The sequence below is a fragment of the Macaca nemestrina genome, chromosome X, assembly GCF_043159975.1.
Source record: "Macaca nemestrina isolate mMacNem1 chromosome X, mMacNem.hap1, whole genome shotgun sequence".
Taxonomy (NCBI): domain Eukaryota; kingdom Metazoa; phylum Chordata; class Mammalia; order Primates; family Cercopithecidae; genus Macaca; species Macaca nemestrina.
The window spans coordinates 110,180,849-110,196,830 of record NC_092145.1 but is presented as its reverse complement, the minus strand read 5'-3'; the positions used below and the strand labels follow the sequence as shown (position 1 = coordinate 110,196,830).

The following is a 15,982-nucleotide window of genomic DNA, read 5'->3' as shown; positions in this document are numbered from 1 at the left end:
TAGAACACACTCAGTCTTATACCACCTTCTGATCTGTTTCTCAAAGTATTGTGGGAAAGAAGTGGTCAGCAAAACATTCAATGAAGAAACTGAGGGAGTTGAAGAGTTTTCATTCTGAGTTGGGAAATTTGCAGACTGTTGTGAGCTCTGGGCAATGGCAATTATGCCAGAACTGTCAGGACCACTCTCAGGGCCCTTGTGCCTGATTAATACTGTACAACACATACAGAGATGAACACCATTTTCTTTCTAAAATAGTCATAGGCTCAGTGGTTGGAAAGAAACAGGAGCAGGAGGAAAAAAGTCTTATGGCTGGTGGTGGAAGCTGATAGAGCTTTGAACCAGGCCACTTAGCATCTATTAATATAATTGTATAGGATGAGTGTTGGTTTCCAAAAATGAGTAGCAGGAGTTGACTGTCTGGGAGATAGGAGGAGGCAAAGGGGCAGCTTAGCAGGACTGAGGTTTTTCAAATCAGTAGTCTGAATATTGACTTCGTATGCAATATGAATGCAGAATCTAGACAACTTTTTGTAGCAGAGTCAGATAGCAAACCTGGAGTCAGTGAGACCAGTAAGTCATCCTCTGGAACTTTTTCTTTCCCCTACCTCAGTCACTACAACCCTGGCCACCTTACCTTGTTCAACTTGGAATATGATGAGTTTCAAGGATTTCTGGAGATTCTGGGCCTTTGTGGCCAGCTCCAACTTGCACTTGGCTATGTGGTCTATTTGAAGAACGAAGGGCTTCCTATCTGCCTTGCTGCTGTCTGCATATACTGTAGCACTTTTCTCAGCAGAAGTAGCTGCTGCCTCCTCAGCCAGGACATCAATCAGGACACTGAGCTTATCATACATTAAGTCACTCTAGATAGAAAGGAAGGAGACAGGTCTTTGTTATGAGGGACCCATGCTTGAGAGGACAGAACGAGGAGTGGTGGTGATATGGGGAAGGGTAGAGAGGGGTAAGAGTTGTCCATAAATGCTGAGCATAGAAAACCACATTTGGGAAGATGAAGTACTTAGAGAAAGAAGTAGGTGGGTAGATGTGATGAGATAACCAAAGTGTGTTAGGAGATCAAACGCATATCATTTGTTTCAGAGTGGCCCCATGCATCAGTGTATATAGCTGAGTCTTTCTTGTGTCAAACTGGCCTATAAAACAATGTGTAACATGCAAACTTGAGGAAAGACAAACATTTCTGGATTTTTATGGGCATGCTCCTCTGGATATGCATGTGCCCCTGCTTAGGTGCTTGGTGGGTGTGTGTCTTTGTATGTGTGTAGGTTTGGGGACCTACATCTGCTGCATGCTTTAAGGCCTTGATTCTTAGCTCCATCACTTAATAGTTTGTGATCTGAGGCAAGTTTCTTAACTGCTTTGTGCCTCCATATTCTAGGGTAGTTGTGAGGATTGAATACATTAATACATTAAAAACAGAACAGTCCTCGACACAGAGTAAGTGTTATATATATACATGTTGGCTATTGTTGTTAGAGGGGTGAATGTGAATGTATTTGTAGTGTGTATTCGTATGTACATACTTTCAAGCACGTTCTGGTGTACAGCCATGCACATACCTGCTTGATGTACACTTGTGTCTAGTTGTGGGCAGATGTTTGGCATGTACATGGTATGTGTGTATGCATGTAGAGGGCCATCCTTCATTTAGCAAAAGACGGAAGTTCAATGAGGTTGGACCTTCCTCATCAGGGAGGCTTAATAGCTGCTCCTCCTTTCCTTTCTTTTACAATTCCCAGTGAGAGGCATGTTTGTTTTTTATTAAAAAGGGGCCCCTGGCTGCTCCACAAAGAGTGTAAGACAAAAGGAATGGAAACTTACTTTCAAAATCACAGACACTATTGCTGTATTGTTCTGTTTTATCTGACCCCAGGCCTTTACAATATCAATCACAAAATCTTCCACGGCTGAACACAGGAATCTAGAAAGATAAGATAGATGGCACAATGTTACGTGAACCATGAGGCCCAGAGCCCTTCTCTCTTACGTCATCAGTCCCCATCTTCCTCCTGCTCCTCTCTCTCTCTTTCCTGATCTGTCCTCTCTCTCTCACCCTCTCCTCCCAGCCTTTTTCTCTCTGCTTTTTTTTCTGTACATATTGTGAAATATGTTCCATCCCTACTTTAGTCCAGTTTCATACCACTTCCCAAGTCAAGTACCTAAGAAAGCTTGACCAGCATTTCTTAGTACTAAATTCTGAATTTCCAGAAAAGAGAATTCACTTGGTCCAACTTGGGTCAGGTTTTCACCCAGGGTCAATCAGCTATGTTTCAAGGGCCCAGCTAATTTAGTACAAATGATTATATTGGGAGGACTCTCCCTGTGGGAAGTTTTTCTCAAAGGAGAGTGTAGTCGACTGGGCAGGAGCCCCCTAAGAAGTCCCAGGAAGAACAAATGACCCATATATTTAGAAGGGGGAATGTGTTCCTCAGGTTATGAGAAAGCAGCTATTGGTAGATATTACAGAGACCTTTCTTGATGTAAAAGATGGAAAGCAAGGTGTCTATACTATAGGAAGCTATGCTATGCTCTTAAATGGTCCATAATGTTGTGTTTCCCTACTATAATCCTCTTTCCAAATCTCTGGCTTGCAATTTTGACTTTTTGGAACAGCAGACGACTTCACCTCAATGCCATCTTTCTTTCCTAAACTTTTCATTCAGGGTGCTTGAGTTGGGAGAAATCTGATTTGGGAATATAAACATATATTTTCCTTGGCCTCAACACCCTCAGCTATCAAAATGAGCCCCATGTCTGACCTGGGAACAGCCCCAAACGATGAGAGCCAAAGGAAGACTGACCTGGTTGCGATGATCATCTCTGTGGGGTACTTGGCCTTCAGGATTTTGTTCAACTCGGTGGCTGCAGATTCTAAGTGTTGGATGGCAGCAGCCTAGGGGTAAAAGGAGTTCTTAAGCCCTGGAATCTTAGTACAGTAACACAGTGTGCTGCTGATCCTCATCCCCCGCAGCCTCATTGTTGCTTACTGACTCTACCAGCAACTCAACTGCCTCTCTAGAGATGATAATGATCAAATAATTCTTGTTGAAGGTCAACAGAGATGATCTTAGATCTATGGTCATTCGAAAAATTTAGATGTATTTCATTTTCTCTTAATAATCACAACCTCCTATGAAGGAGGTACTATTTCTTTCATGTTTCAAATGAACAAACAATCTCATATTACATAGCTAGTAAGGAATAAAGATGGATTCAAATCTACATCTTTCCAATTCCAGAATGTAACATCTTTAATAATATTACTACCAATAACAACAGCACCCACTTATATAGTACTGACTATGTGCCAGGCTCTGTTCTAAGCTACATGTATATTTCTTCATATAATCCTCATAACAACCTTATGAGATAAAGACTATTATTATCTCCATTTCACAGGCTGAGGCCCAGAGAAGGGAAAGACGATAAGTTTAGAGTCAGGATTCAATTCCATGTAGTCTGGCTCTTGAGTCTGTGTTCTTAATTACAACTTCTACTCCTTCCTCTCTGTCACCCTTGACATTCAAACATCTACCAAGACCTGATAATTCTATTTTTTCAGTATGTCTCAAATGTATCCACTGCTATGCATCCCTGCTACCACTTTACCAGTCCAAATCATCATCATCTCTTGCCTAGACAATTACAAAATCTCCTAGCTTTTCTCTTTGCCTTTAGTCTTTTATTCCTTCAATTGTTTCTCCACATTCCATGGCACTCCTCTACTTAAACCCCTTCTCTTAGATAGCAGACTGGATAGATGACTGGATATGTGATAAAGCATGCATAGGAAAATGTTAGTAGTAGAACTACCATTTCAACTTTCATCAATGTAGAAATATTCATAATAAGATAAGAAAAAAAATCCTTCTATAATTCTTATTGCTCTTGGGATAAAATCCAAACTTCCTACTGTGGTTTATCAGGCCCTTCCTGGCCTGGCCCCTGATTACTTCTCTAGCCTCATCTTTAGTCAGTCTCCCTGAATGCCCCCTCCCTGGCCCCTATGCATCAGCCATTATGAATGTACTTCAGTTTCGTGAATATTCCATGCTCTCTCTTGCCTTTGGAACAATACACGCTGTTCCATCTGTGTGGAAAAACCCTCCCCTTTCTTATTCTCCTGGTTAACTCTCTCTGGATCTCAAGTCTCTTCTGAAATGGCACTCCTCCTGAGAAGCTTTCCCTGAGTTCCCCAGACTCCGATAGATCTTCCTGCTATGTGTTCCCAACCCCCTCTACTTCCTTATGTACTAACACTCATACTACTTGACTAAAACAATTTATTTTTCCATCTCTTCAAGTAGACTATGTCATTCTTCTTTACCCACTAGCATATAAGAACATCTCCTAGAATAATATCTCACATAAAGTAGCTACTCTGTAAATATTTTGAGTGAATAATAAATGGGTGAATGAATTATATCCCCAATGCCTAACATAGTTCTTGGTAAACAGCTGCTGACTGACATGTCACCAACCCTCAATGATCTCATCCTCATCCATGGACAATGCAAACGCTTCTCTCTGGGTTTTGCCAATTATTTCACTGTGTAATAAAGATATTGGTTTGAATTACAGCTGGACAGTAGTTACCTCAAATCGTGGTACATCCATTTCAACCTGTCCTTTTAGCAGTGGGGTTTGTCTGGGAGTCTCACGAATCATCACACTCCATCTGAAATGAATTTCAAAGACGGATATTTAAGGGTCTGTTTCATCACTGGTAAAAATTAATGCTTCAAAGGTGAAGATAGAAGTAAAAATGTTTATGTGGTGGGGGGAAGTGGGTTGTAGGGGGTGCCCAAGAAATCTCTGGTCACCTGATCTCAAGGTATACCATAAGAGGAACCTCTGTCTCATGACTTCTATAGGCCAGTGTGATGGAAGGAATTCCCTTCCCTTTACAGGGTTCTCAGAGAGCAGTGCTTCTTAACCAGAGGTAACCATCAAGATCATCTGAGGTTCTTTTGTACAATACACATTCCAGGGCCCTGCCATGACCTACTGAATCTTTGTGGTGGGGCCCAGGTTGATGTTTCTAAAAGGCTCCCCAGGAGATCCTTATGGGCAGCAATAAATCAAATGTTCATATATGCACCAGCATAGAAAGTCTTTTTATCCTCAGGAAATAGGATGGTAGTACTCGCTCTTCTCTAGAGCAGTGACAATGTAAGCAAGTTATTTCTAAACTCAACCTTCATCCCTTTTTTAGTTTCTTTGAAAATCTGATGAAATGATAGACTTTTCCCCAAGAGAGAATATGCTTAAACAGATCATTGGCTCTGCAATTTGAAGAAGGTTCACAGAACACTTGAACTTTATCCATGGGGCCCCTGCTCTAGAATCCTTTAGTTTTTTTTTGGCGTTTTTGTTTTTGTTGTTGTTGCTTTTTGTTTTGTTTTTTTGAGGCGGGGTCTCACTGTGTTGCCCAGGCTGGAATGCAGTGGCGTGATCATGGCCCACTGCAGCCTTGACTTCCCAGTAGGATCCTTTAGTTTTGAAGAGGGGCTTCAATAATGTTTGAAGGATACATGGTAGACCCTGGCTTCCCAAGAGACAAGCCCAACCCAACCCACAAATGGCTCTGCACTGAAGCCAGAAAGGAAATGAGGCTCTATCAGAGAAGTTAAAGTATTCCTGATTGAGGTGATGTAACTGATGTAGGACAGGAAGAGGCACAAGGGCCTGGTCTTTCGGCCACTTACCTGTCTAGGACCCTCACACTAGCCTGCTCCACTCTGTTGAGGATGTCCAGAGGTGACTTGCTTTTATTCCAGAATGCACCCCAGCCCAGGACACGAGCCAGATCATTGCCGGTTCCAAGTGGGATGACTGCCAGCTGACACTGCAAGAACAAAAGGAGACACCCTTTTCAGACGGTCTTTCTACCAAGCTTCACCCGTGGAAGAACCTAGAGGGTACTCTTTGGGAAGAATTATGGTCTTAAAGTCAGTGAATTTATGGGACTTCAGATTCTGGGGAAGGTAATGAGAAGATGTTTGCAATTGGGTGAAATTTTCCCTAAGGAGTTGGACCCCAGTGTTAACAACACAGAATCTACTAAGTAAAGGGAAAACTTGCTGGAATATGACAATATTCATGGCCATGCTTATAAAAGAGGAATATAGCTGTGAATTTCTATCTGGGCTGGGCCAAGGAGGTGAAGTACGTCAGGAGACAAAGCTATTGGAGTGAGAAGAGCAAGGGGCTGCCTAGGGACAGCAAGGAGACATAGAGGAAAGTTTCTGCCACTCTTGAGACTCAAGGAAGAAAATCAGTGGGCTCAGGAGGGGAAGGAAATTCGGGACTGAGTTCTGTCTAAGACCACTTCTGTTTTGTTTGCTCTCCTCTACTTCAACTCAACTCTTCACTTTGAAGCCTAGGGAACAGAGCACTGCTCATTCTTTCTGTCAATGTCACACAGATAGACAACCAGAAAATAGTCTAGATGAGCAGGCTTAGATTGGGAATCTACCAGTCAGGCTGAATATGAAACCTGGGGGAAACATATTTTACAGACAGGGAGGGCAAAGACTTGGGACTTCTTGGGATGGGCAGTTACACACCCCTACTCTTTCTAGCAATGGCTAAACTGAGTCACCCAGGGACTTACCTTGTCATGTAATCCAAAGGCATCAATCAGAGATAAGACCCAGCTCACGCTGCCATCTCCACCACAAACCAGAATGCGAAAGCGAGCAAAGTTCTTGAACATAGACAGCCTAGAAGGACAAAAAGGAAAGGGGGTCATTTCATGAACAGCTGAGTTTTGTAACTTTTCCCACAATATAAGATTGCTGCTTTGGCACTCTGCTAACAGACTACCTGCCTTCTTTCCCTTAACCCTTATCTCTCTGTGTATCTAAGACCATAGACAATCCCAGAGATCAGGCTTTGCCTCAACTCATTTTCTTTCTGTGCCCAGCTTTGCTCTGGAAAACACTAGTAACCTAACCAGACCCATTTGCTAAGGCCCAGGAAGATGCCTTGCATGGTGGCCAGTGGGCTCACAGGAACCAGGACTGAGCAGCCAGATGATCCCAAAATAAAACAGGTCTGTAGAGGAGATATATCTATTTGGTCCTGGGAAAGAGAGTGGCAGGAAAAGTAGACAGCAGTGTCCATTTGTCTCTTTCTCTGAGGTTAGGAGGCGTAGTTTTACGTTTTCCAACCAAAAAAGATAAAGCAAATCTGAGAGGGGCTTGGACCTGGGCTTGAAGGGATTTCTGGGAGAGGGCTAAGAGCCTTCCTACCAGCCAACCCAAAAGGCTCTGGAGTTATGCATTTGTGTCCTGACTTGAGAAAATAGATCTTTCCTGCCCAAATACAGAACTGATTCCAAGAAACCTATCCTGGTTTAGAATGTATAGAGGGAAGACTCCCTTACGTACCCAATCATACTCATGGGGTACATGCTTACCCTGCTTCAGGTCCACCCTTCAATAGGTCGAACACTTGAGATGGGTTAAGGTATTGCTTGAATTTTCGGAGGAAGATGATCCCCTGATGATCGCCACTTTTGGAGTTGATGAAGATGAGCAAGGGACATGAACAGGCTGATGACCAATCAAGATTCCAGAAGTCCGAAGATACTACTAATTGGCCTGACACAACGAAAAGAAAAAGAAGAAAAAAAAGAACAGACTCGTTGAGATGGAAACGAGACATAACTTAACATCACATTTTGCAATAACTTTTTGAGTATGAGTCTCAGTTTTTTGCGAATGAGGAGCAGAGTCAAGATACCACCCAGAAGGGCTTAAAAGTATTTGTCCAGCTGTTGTCAGACAAATGACATTTGCTGAGCCACTACTACATGCCAAGCATCATGCCAGATACTGCTAGGGGTATAGTCCCTGCCTTCAAGCTCAGGAGAGAAACTCATACACAACAGTATGTTGGAACATAAGGAATAAAGAAATTGGTGCCACAACCAAGGATTAGTAAAACTGTGAGGAAACTGAGGAAGGAGAGGATTGAGAACCCAGGAAGAAGACCAGCACACAACTAGTCCTTTTTCTGCCCAGGATACCTCAGTTCTTATAGTGAGAAGATACTAGGTCAGGAGAAGGGAGAAGGAAAGGCTGTCATTTAGCCAGGAGCTAAATAACAGAACATATCGATGTGGGATGAAGCAAAGAACTGTAATCACTTCTCTAAGGCTGTTGCAGAGCAATCTGTATTATCTCATCAACTTCCCCAGGGGAAACAAGACTATAGGAAAATTATCTGAACAAGAGAGAGGCTTTTAATAATCCCCAATATTTTAGTTACCCATGGAGAAGTGAGGTTATAGCAGTCTAAATAACCAAGGCCTGCCAACTCATGCTGAGTCTCAGAGCCTGTTGGCAGGGAGACAGGCAGTGTGCAATGGCCCCCTAAGAGATGCTAGACAAATAGTGAGCCCCTAGACCTCGGAGCTGTGGCTTGACAGGGATGCCTCCGCAAAAATAAATACACAGGGCAAAAAGCATGTGGCTCACTCCTCAGCAGGGGTGGGAGGAGGTGGGTTGAGAAGACCCATTTGTTTTAGCTTGGGTGGAAGGGAACCTGAAGGAAATCTACTTGAGTAGATTTCATGACTGGTTTGCCTGGAAAAATCAAAGGCAGGTTTCCTCTATGGGCCAATTCCCACTCACTGGCCAGTGGAGCTTGAAGGCATCCTAAGCCAGCTAGCCAGTCATGCACCAAATTTTTAGGACTTGACAGGCCTGACAGCTACAAGGGAGTCTTACAGAAGCTGGGTCCCCTCATTAGCATAGCTCAGAAGTAGTTACTTTCCCTGAACACGTTATCCAAAAGTAGTACCCCTTCCAACTTATTTTTACTAAAGTAATATGTTGACACAATGGTAGTTAAGACGCATTAATCCCTTCATTCAATAAATATGTATGGAGGGCATTCTCTGTGCCTGCTTTACGTCCTGAGAATATAGTGGTGGACAAGATAGAAATAGTTCCTACCCTTGTGGAACTTATATTTTAATGGAGGAGACAGACCATAACAAATAATTATAAAAAAGAATTTGTCATGAAGAAAAATAAAGTAGGGAAAGCGGGTAGAGATTGTGTTATTTTAGACAGAGTGGTCAGGGATGGCTTCTCTCAGGAGGTGACATTTGAGATGAAACTTGAATGAATGCAGGAGTGAGCAATGCAGATATCTGGGGGAAGAGTTTTTTGGGGGGTAGGAAGAAGAATAAGTGCCAGGACCCTGAAAAGGGAGACTGTCTAGACTGTCTGAGGATCAGTGAAGAGAATAGTATGGTTGTTGTGAAGTGAGTGAGGGGGGAGTGGCAGAAGATGAGGTCAGAGAGGTGACATGGGACAGATTCAATGGCAACAAGATGTTAGAGGAAGTAGTGCAAAAATAAGCGGAAGACTGTTCAGCATGGACTTGAAACATTACGAGTCAGGTCTTAAGATATTTAAATAAAATAGTCAAAAGGTGTTAACTTTTTATGTTCTTGCTCCCCTACCAACCAACAATGCAGGCCCCAATTCATGGCCTAGCCCAAAGCTTACCTCTCCCTTGTTTTAGAACCTATCTGTGCTCTGTGCTTCCCTTCCTCACTCTGCAACCCTCTATCAACACCCTCTAGGTGAGCATGTGACTTTGGGTATGCACCCTAATTAAAGGACTCATGGAAGCAACTTCTTGCCAACATCTAGTGGCTCTCTGAGGTGTGCTTGGAAGCAAGCACTTTCCCTGCCAGAGGTCCTGGAATAAACCTATCTATGCCCCCAGTGTTTTTGTTTTGTTTAGTGTCAAAGGCCCTTTGGGGGCAGTTCCTTTCTAACGGTGAGACAGCAGTGGCAGTGAGACAAACCACTGTGTACTATTTGGGCCTCAGTTTCCTTATCTTCAAAATGAATCATTCAAAAACTTAGTTTCCCAGTGTTTAGATGAAAATGAACCTTTAAAAGCCAATCATCATGCTCATGAGAAATAGAAATATAACTTGGCTCCTAAAGATGAGAAGATGGTCAAACTTACTCATAACAAGAAATATGCAAATTAAAACTAGACCACGTTACCATTTTTTTTTCTTGTCTAGAACATTGGCAAAAAAAAAATACAAAAACAAACAAACAAACAAACAAACACACTTGATTGGGGAGGCCATGGGGGAATAGGCACTCTCATAGACTAAGAATGGAAGTGCTGAGTGACACAAGCCCTATGGAGGTGAATTTGACAGTATCTATGAAAACTACAGAGGCATATGCATTTTGACCTAGTAATTCTATTTCTCGGAATTTTTCAGATAGACGTGTATGTAAAAGGATATGTATGAGGCTATTCATTGTGGCATTATTTGTAATAGCAAAAGACTGAAAACTACTAAATTATTCATCATAGTGGACTGGTTAAATACATTATGGTATATCCATATAGTGGAATATCTTGCAACTGTAAAAAAGAGCAAGGAAGCAATTTGTTGATATGGAAAAAATCTCCAAAATATACTGTGAAGGAGAAAAAGAGCAAGGCGCAGAACAATATGCATAGTATTAAAAGGGGTGGATAAGAATATCTATTTATATTTACTAGTATATACATGAAGAACTACTGGAAGGTATTTAAGAAAGTAAAGGCAGTATTGAACTGTGAGTGAGGATATGGGGGCTGTAGGAGATTGAGAAGATCAGAGAAAAGATAAAAGATAGCAGCAAGAGTTTTCATTAAGTATTATGTGTATATATGTATTTCTTTTTTAAAAAACTGAACCATGTGAATATATTAACTAGACAAGAATTAAATTAAGAAGTAGGAAAAAAGAATTACACTAACGCTGTCCATAAATGAAATAGCCATGAGGGTATAAACTAGAGTGAGCATAGGAAGCTTAGAGAGAAAATTCTGTAATTAAGGCGATTTGAACTTTAGCATCAAACCTCATTTGGTCACAGATGGGAAGACAGTGGGAAGTAGCCCCGGCAGGAAGGCAGTCCCAGGAGACTACAGGGGCAGCCCCATCTAGCATTTCCCCCTGAGGCAGAGAATATCTGAATTTGAGCAAGGCCAAGTTTGTCAAGAGAATCTTGTGAACCAGGTGACAAAGATGGGTGCCACTGAGGGCAGGAATATAATAATGTTAAGAAGATTTATAACCAGTAAACAATCCTTTCCACAAGGTTGCTTTTGAATAGAATGATGTTAATCATAAGGGAGTGTCCAGTATTATTCCACAATTTTAACTGACAATTCACATGGAAACATAGAAGGCTGGCTTATGAACTTTGAAGTACTCAAAGCTGGAGGAAGAGATACTGCATGACAGAATCAAGATTGAAAAATGACCTTGACAGGCTGACAGGTCAAAGTCCAGGGATGAAATGTAAAGGGAATAAATGTGAAGCTTGCCCTTTAGGCTCAAGGACATAAATTGTACCAGAACAGGACAATATGAACTTGACTTGGCAGCATCAAGTGTGAAAAGAGCTTAGGGGATTTAGTTGACTTTAAGCTCCTGATGAGTCAACGGCCTGAAAGAACCTTTCGAAAAAAGCTCATGTTTCTTTGAGCTGCATTAATACAACCACAGCACCCTAAACAGGGAGCCAACTGTCCCACTCAAATTTATTCTGTTCACTCCACAGAAAGATGCGAAATTGGCATAGGTTGGCTTACCATTCTCTTCCTGTACTTTAAAAATCCTCCTTTACTAATGTCAACTAATTTAACCTTCATGACACACCTGAGTACAATTATTATTCCTTATTGGCAGAAAACAAATGACAGATTAATCACAGAGAGGTTAAGTAACTTGTCCAGGGGCATACAGTAAATGATAGAATGTGTTTCTAGGACTAGTAGTATCAGCAGCATCTGGGACTTGTTAGAGATGCAAAATCCTGGGCCCCACCCAGATCTACTGAATCAAATGCTCTGGGGGTAGTGTTTCAAACTGTCTGAAACACAGAAATCTGTGTTTTAACACGCCTTTCAGATGCTTCTGATACAACAACCACTGCACTTCACTATTTTTTCTCCATATGAGCCAGTGCTGCTATGTTAGTCATCGCTCAGCACTGAGCCTTACATACAGTAATACATTCATTCAGTAAATGTAAATTTATTAATGGATTCATGTAACAAATCTTGGCTGTGCGTATACCACATACCCAGGTCTGAGTCAAGTGCTAAGGATACAGAGAGTTCACAGGCTGGGGTGGAAGATGGACACCATTATAACGTCATGTGTTAGGTGCTTTGAGATATGTGTTCTTGGTTTATAGTCAAAGAAGTAATTGATTTGTTTGGGAGAGTGGGAAGAGGCCATTACAGAAGCTGTTAAACAGAGAAGACAATGTTTGATTTTGAGCTGGACCCTAAAAGATAAGAGAAGGAATTTACCAAGCAGACTGAATAGGAAAAAGGGATAATTTGAAGGAATTCTCAGAAATTAGAGTCTATTGACTGAATAAATACATGTGCGAACAGATGGGTGTGACTCAACGCTAGCAAGGCCTTTCTCAGAAAGTCATGAGCTAGATGCCTTCATGACTTCAGCTGGGTGCTGAAGAAAGGATTCTCTAGCTCAGCCAGGGGGCATTGAACCAGACCATCTTTAAGGACCTTACATCGCTAAGATTCTATGACTGGAAGATGCAAAAGATTCCTCTGGGAAGGGACCTTCCAGTAGGAAACTTACCCATTAAAGGGCACAAGGCCACAGCCAAGAAGCCAGAAAGAAAGAGTCAAGAAGATAGGGAAGCCTTGAAAGACACTTCTAAGAAGTTCCAGGACAAGTAGCGCATGACAGAAAGAAGTGTTGGCAGAGAGGGAGATTCAATTGGATCAGGAATGCAGATCACTAGGAGGAAAAGTTAAAAGCTAACTCATGGGATGTTAAATAAGACACCAAACAAAAAGAATAGATTAGCCCAGGTGCTCCTAAGCAATAATATCGTACTACTGGTGGAAAGAAAAAGAAAGTAACAGTGCCATCATTTGAGAAGCTACAACAAGCATAAGAAGTGATATAGGATAGGAAGAAATAAATTTTAAAAACACCAATGCAAAGACAGGAAACACAGAACACGTTTGGCCCAGTTACAAAGGAGAGGCGGCAACCCTCTTAACAAGTATTTAGGGTCATTTGTGGCATGCTGAGGTGGGCCATCTGCTTAAAGACATCTTTGTCAGGTCCCTGTGGGGGTGGACAAAATGTCTCAGATTCAAAACTAGGTTGATTTCACTACCAGCCTGATTTTGCTTAGCTGACCAGTTTGCTACTTTTCCTCTTGTATCAATTGCATCTTCCCTAGTCCCTCATTCTCCTATCTAGGCAAGTATCTCTTATTTACTAAGTCATGAATCTCATCACCTCTTTGGTCAACTACCTGGTGGGTGACTCCATGTGGATAACTATTTGAGTAGATCTGATAATAATATATGCATGTATACCTGAGTGAATTCAGTTTTGTGTCTTTACATGTTATTATGGGGACATATGAGTATACTTGCCTTCAGAAACCTGTATGAATGGCTCATTCCATGTACTAAGGTCTAGCTATATCTGTGTTAGGGTTGGAAAAAAAACTGGAAGGATCTAGAGTGGCTGTGTGTGTGTGCATGAGCATATATATGAGCATGCACATACACATGTGGTATGTCTAGTTCTAAAACTATGTTGTAACGGCTACAGGAATCTTTGCCCCCTTCTGTTCTCTAAGGAAACCATCTACTCTTCTTTCTTTTCCTTTCTCTGCTTCCAGCTAATGCTGGCTCTTCCCTGGCAATGAAGTGAGCAACTAGCATCGATATGGGGATAATTTTTAAGTCAGTGAAATGAGGATTCACTAATCACTCTTGGATCAGTGGATATCCCATATGTCAGAGGTGGACAAATTAGCAAATTAGAGAAATATAGATTAAAACATTCCAGGAAGAATTTGAACTTTCCTCCAGTAAGTGAAATTGACCATATATAGGGTGAAACTAATCATACACAAACTGAAATTTATGAGCAGTGTATCTCTTCTCTGGCTTAGTGAAATAGTAGCATGTCAGTGGTAAGTATATTAGATTTCTAAATTTCTTAGTGTTAGTAAAATAGGTTAGGTCTTTTAAGCTGTGATATGTGATTTTGATCTTGACAGCTCCCACTCTTTAATAATGAGTAATGGGAGAAGCAAATGAACAAGTCAATGGCAAAAAGGAGAGTCTCTCAGAAAAAGCGAAGAAAAAGTAGGCAAGGAGAGGTGAATTCAAAAGGCAAGTGCCAAAGAGTGAATCATCCCTGTGGGGCCTGCACTTTTTATTAGGCTAGGAGACTAGGTATTTAGTTGCCCAAGAAGTCAAGGGATTTAATTTTGTGGTCCATTGAGGTTATGTTTTTAGATACTTAGGCCCTTCACATATTATCATCTATCCTCACAATAGATAGCTTCATTCCCATTTACAGTTGGGGAAAGCAAAGCTCAGAGAATGTAAGTGACTAACCCAACATCACATATCTAGTAAGTAACTAAAGCTCATAATTGCCTGGCTCTTGTTTTTTTCCTTACATCATGATACCTCCATGTATTACTTATTCTTAAACAAACACAAAAACTGTACAAAATACCCTTCCTCTTGGCTCTTGCTTTTTTTGTTCTAACATTGCTAGACCTCTTGATAGAAGACTCTATACAAAGTTTATTCTTGCTGCATTGATTTCATTACTACCTCCTTTCTGCTCAACCTCCTCTAAATGGTTAACATTCCTAAGGTTTTCTCATTTCCAAATGTCTCTACCATTCCCTTGGCACTTAGCATATGACACATTAAATTGTTAATTGTTGTATTATATCAATAGCCCGAATCCACAATAATCAATAGCTCTGGCAATGCCCATGTCTTAGATCTTTCTGTAGCCTTCAGACACCTTGAGAATAGAGTTCTTAATAAATTACTAGTGTCCAGGAATTGACAAAGCATCAATGAAGAGTGTTGGGGTAATGATCATGTTAGTTTCATATTTAGGAACAACATTGGTGTTAGTTTCCATTTTAAAAGTAAAATAACCTGGCCTTCATGAAGTTCTTCCTTGACCACCTGGACACGAACTTATTTCATGACTTATCCAGTGTTTGGAAATCATGAAAAAGCTGAATCAATTCTGATCAGAAACAATTGTGACCGAGCTACAGAGAACGTGCCCACATACATATACATCAGAAAGAACAACATTCACAACCCCAAAGGTAAGAGAATCAGGAGCTATCTATATACACAAGCACATTCCTACTTCCCAAAAATGTTTGACGGTTTGAGGAGAATAATTTAATTGCAGTCCTTCTTCCCAGCCTTTGCACCTTCCCTCCATCCCCAATGTGCTTCTGAGGCTAAGATTTAACTACTCACCATCGCCTTTGGGGTCGCTTAGAGCCGTGGGAGGAATGACTGATGAGCGATGGCTTCCGAAGCAACATTCCTTGGAAAACCGTCTCCTACAGTCATCATGCACCTGAAACGACAAGAGAAGAGCAGAGAAAAAAAAGGAGGGGGAGAGAAAGGATACCATTGATCAGTCTTGAGTTCCAATACCAAGATTTAGATCCTTAGTATTTAATCTCCCTTACTGAGATTTGGTGCCATACATATATCCCTAACTCACCTGAACACCCCCATTCTACTCTGAGCCTACACTGTCCCTCAGTGTGGCCTCAGAACTCTGATCCTTTCAAAGGTAGCTTTCAGAAGATACCCACCTACAGGCACTGAGAAATCACCAGTCCTAAGGTACAACCTTAGTGGCCTACAGAATGGGGAATTTACATGCAGTATAAAAGAGTTAATACTAATAATCCAATATTACACTTCAATCCTTATAACAACAGGTGTGTGAGGTAGAAAAGACATTATTGAATTCATTTTAAAAATGAGGATACCAAAGCTCAGAGAGGTCAAGGGTTTTGCTTAAGGTCAAACAGCTGGGAAGTGACAGCTGAGACTTTGCTGTCTTTTC

The 15,982-nt window shown here is 41.4% G+C and overlaps 1 protein-coding gene across 1 annotated transcript in view; it reads right to left on the bottom strand.

The window, feature by feature from the left end:
• Positions 1-15,982, bottom strand: part of LOC105493945 (diacylglycerol kinase kappa) — a 107,061-nt gene that overhangs the window by 20,914 nt on the left and 70,165 nt on the right. The window contains exons 8-15 of the mRNA XM_011761990.3: positions 15,379-15,481; positions 7,445-7,628; positions 6,638-6,746; positions 5,730-5,869; positions 4,618-4,699; positions 2,823-2,914; positions 1,843-1,942; positions 638-866 (exon numbers count right to left, since the gene is read on the bottom strand). Of these exons, the coding sequence (XP_011760292.2) occupies positions 638-866; positions 1,843-1,942; positions 2,823-2,914; positions 4,618-4,699; positions 5,730-5,869; positions 6,638-6,746; positions 7,445-7,628; positions 15,379-15,481 (1,039 nt within the window). The remainder of the gene's footprint in view (positions 1-637; positions 867-1,842; positions 1,943-2,822; positions 2,915-4,617; positions 4,700-5,729; positions 5,870-6,637; positions 6,747-7,444; positions 7,629-15,378; positions 15,482-15,982) is intronic.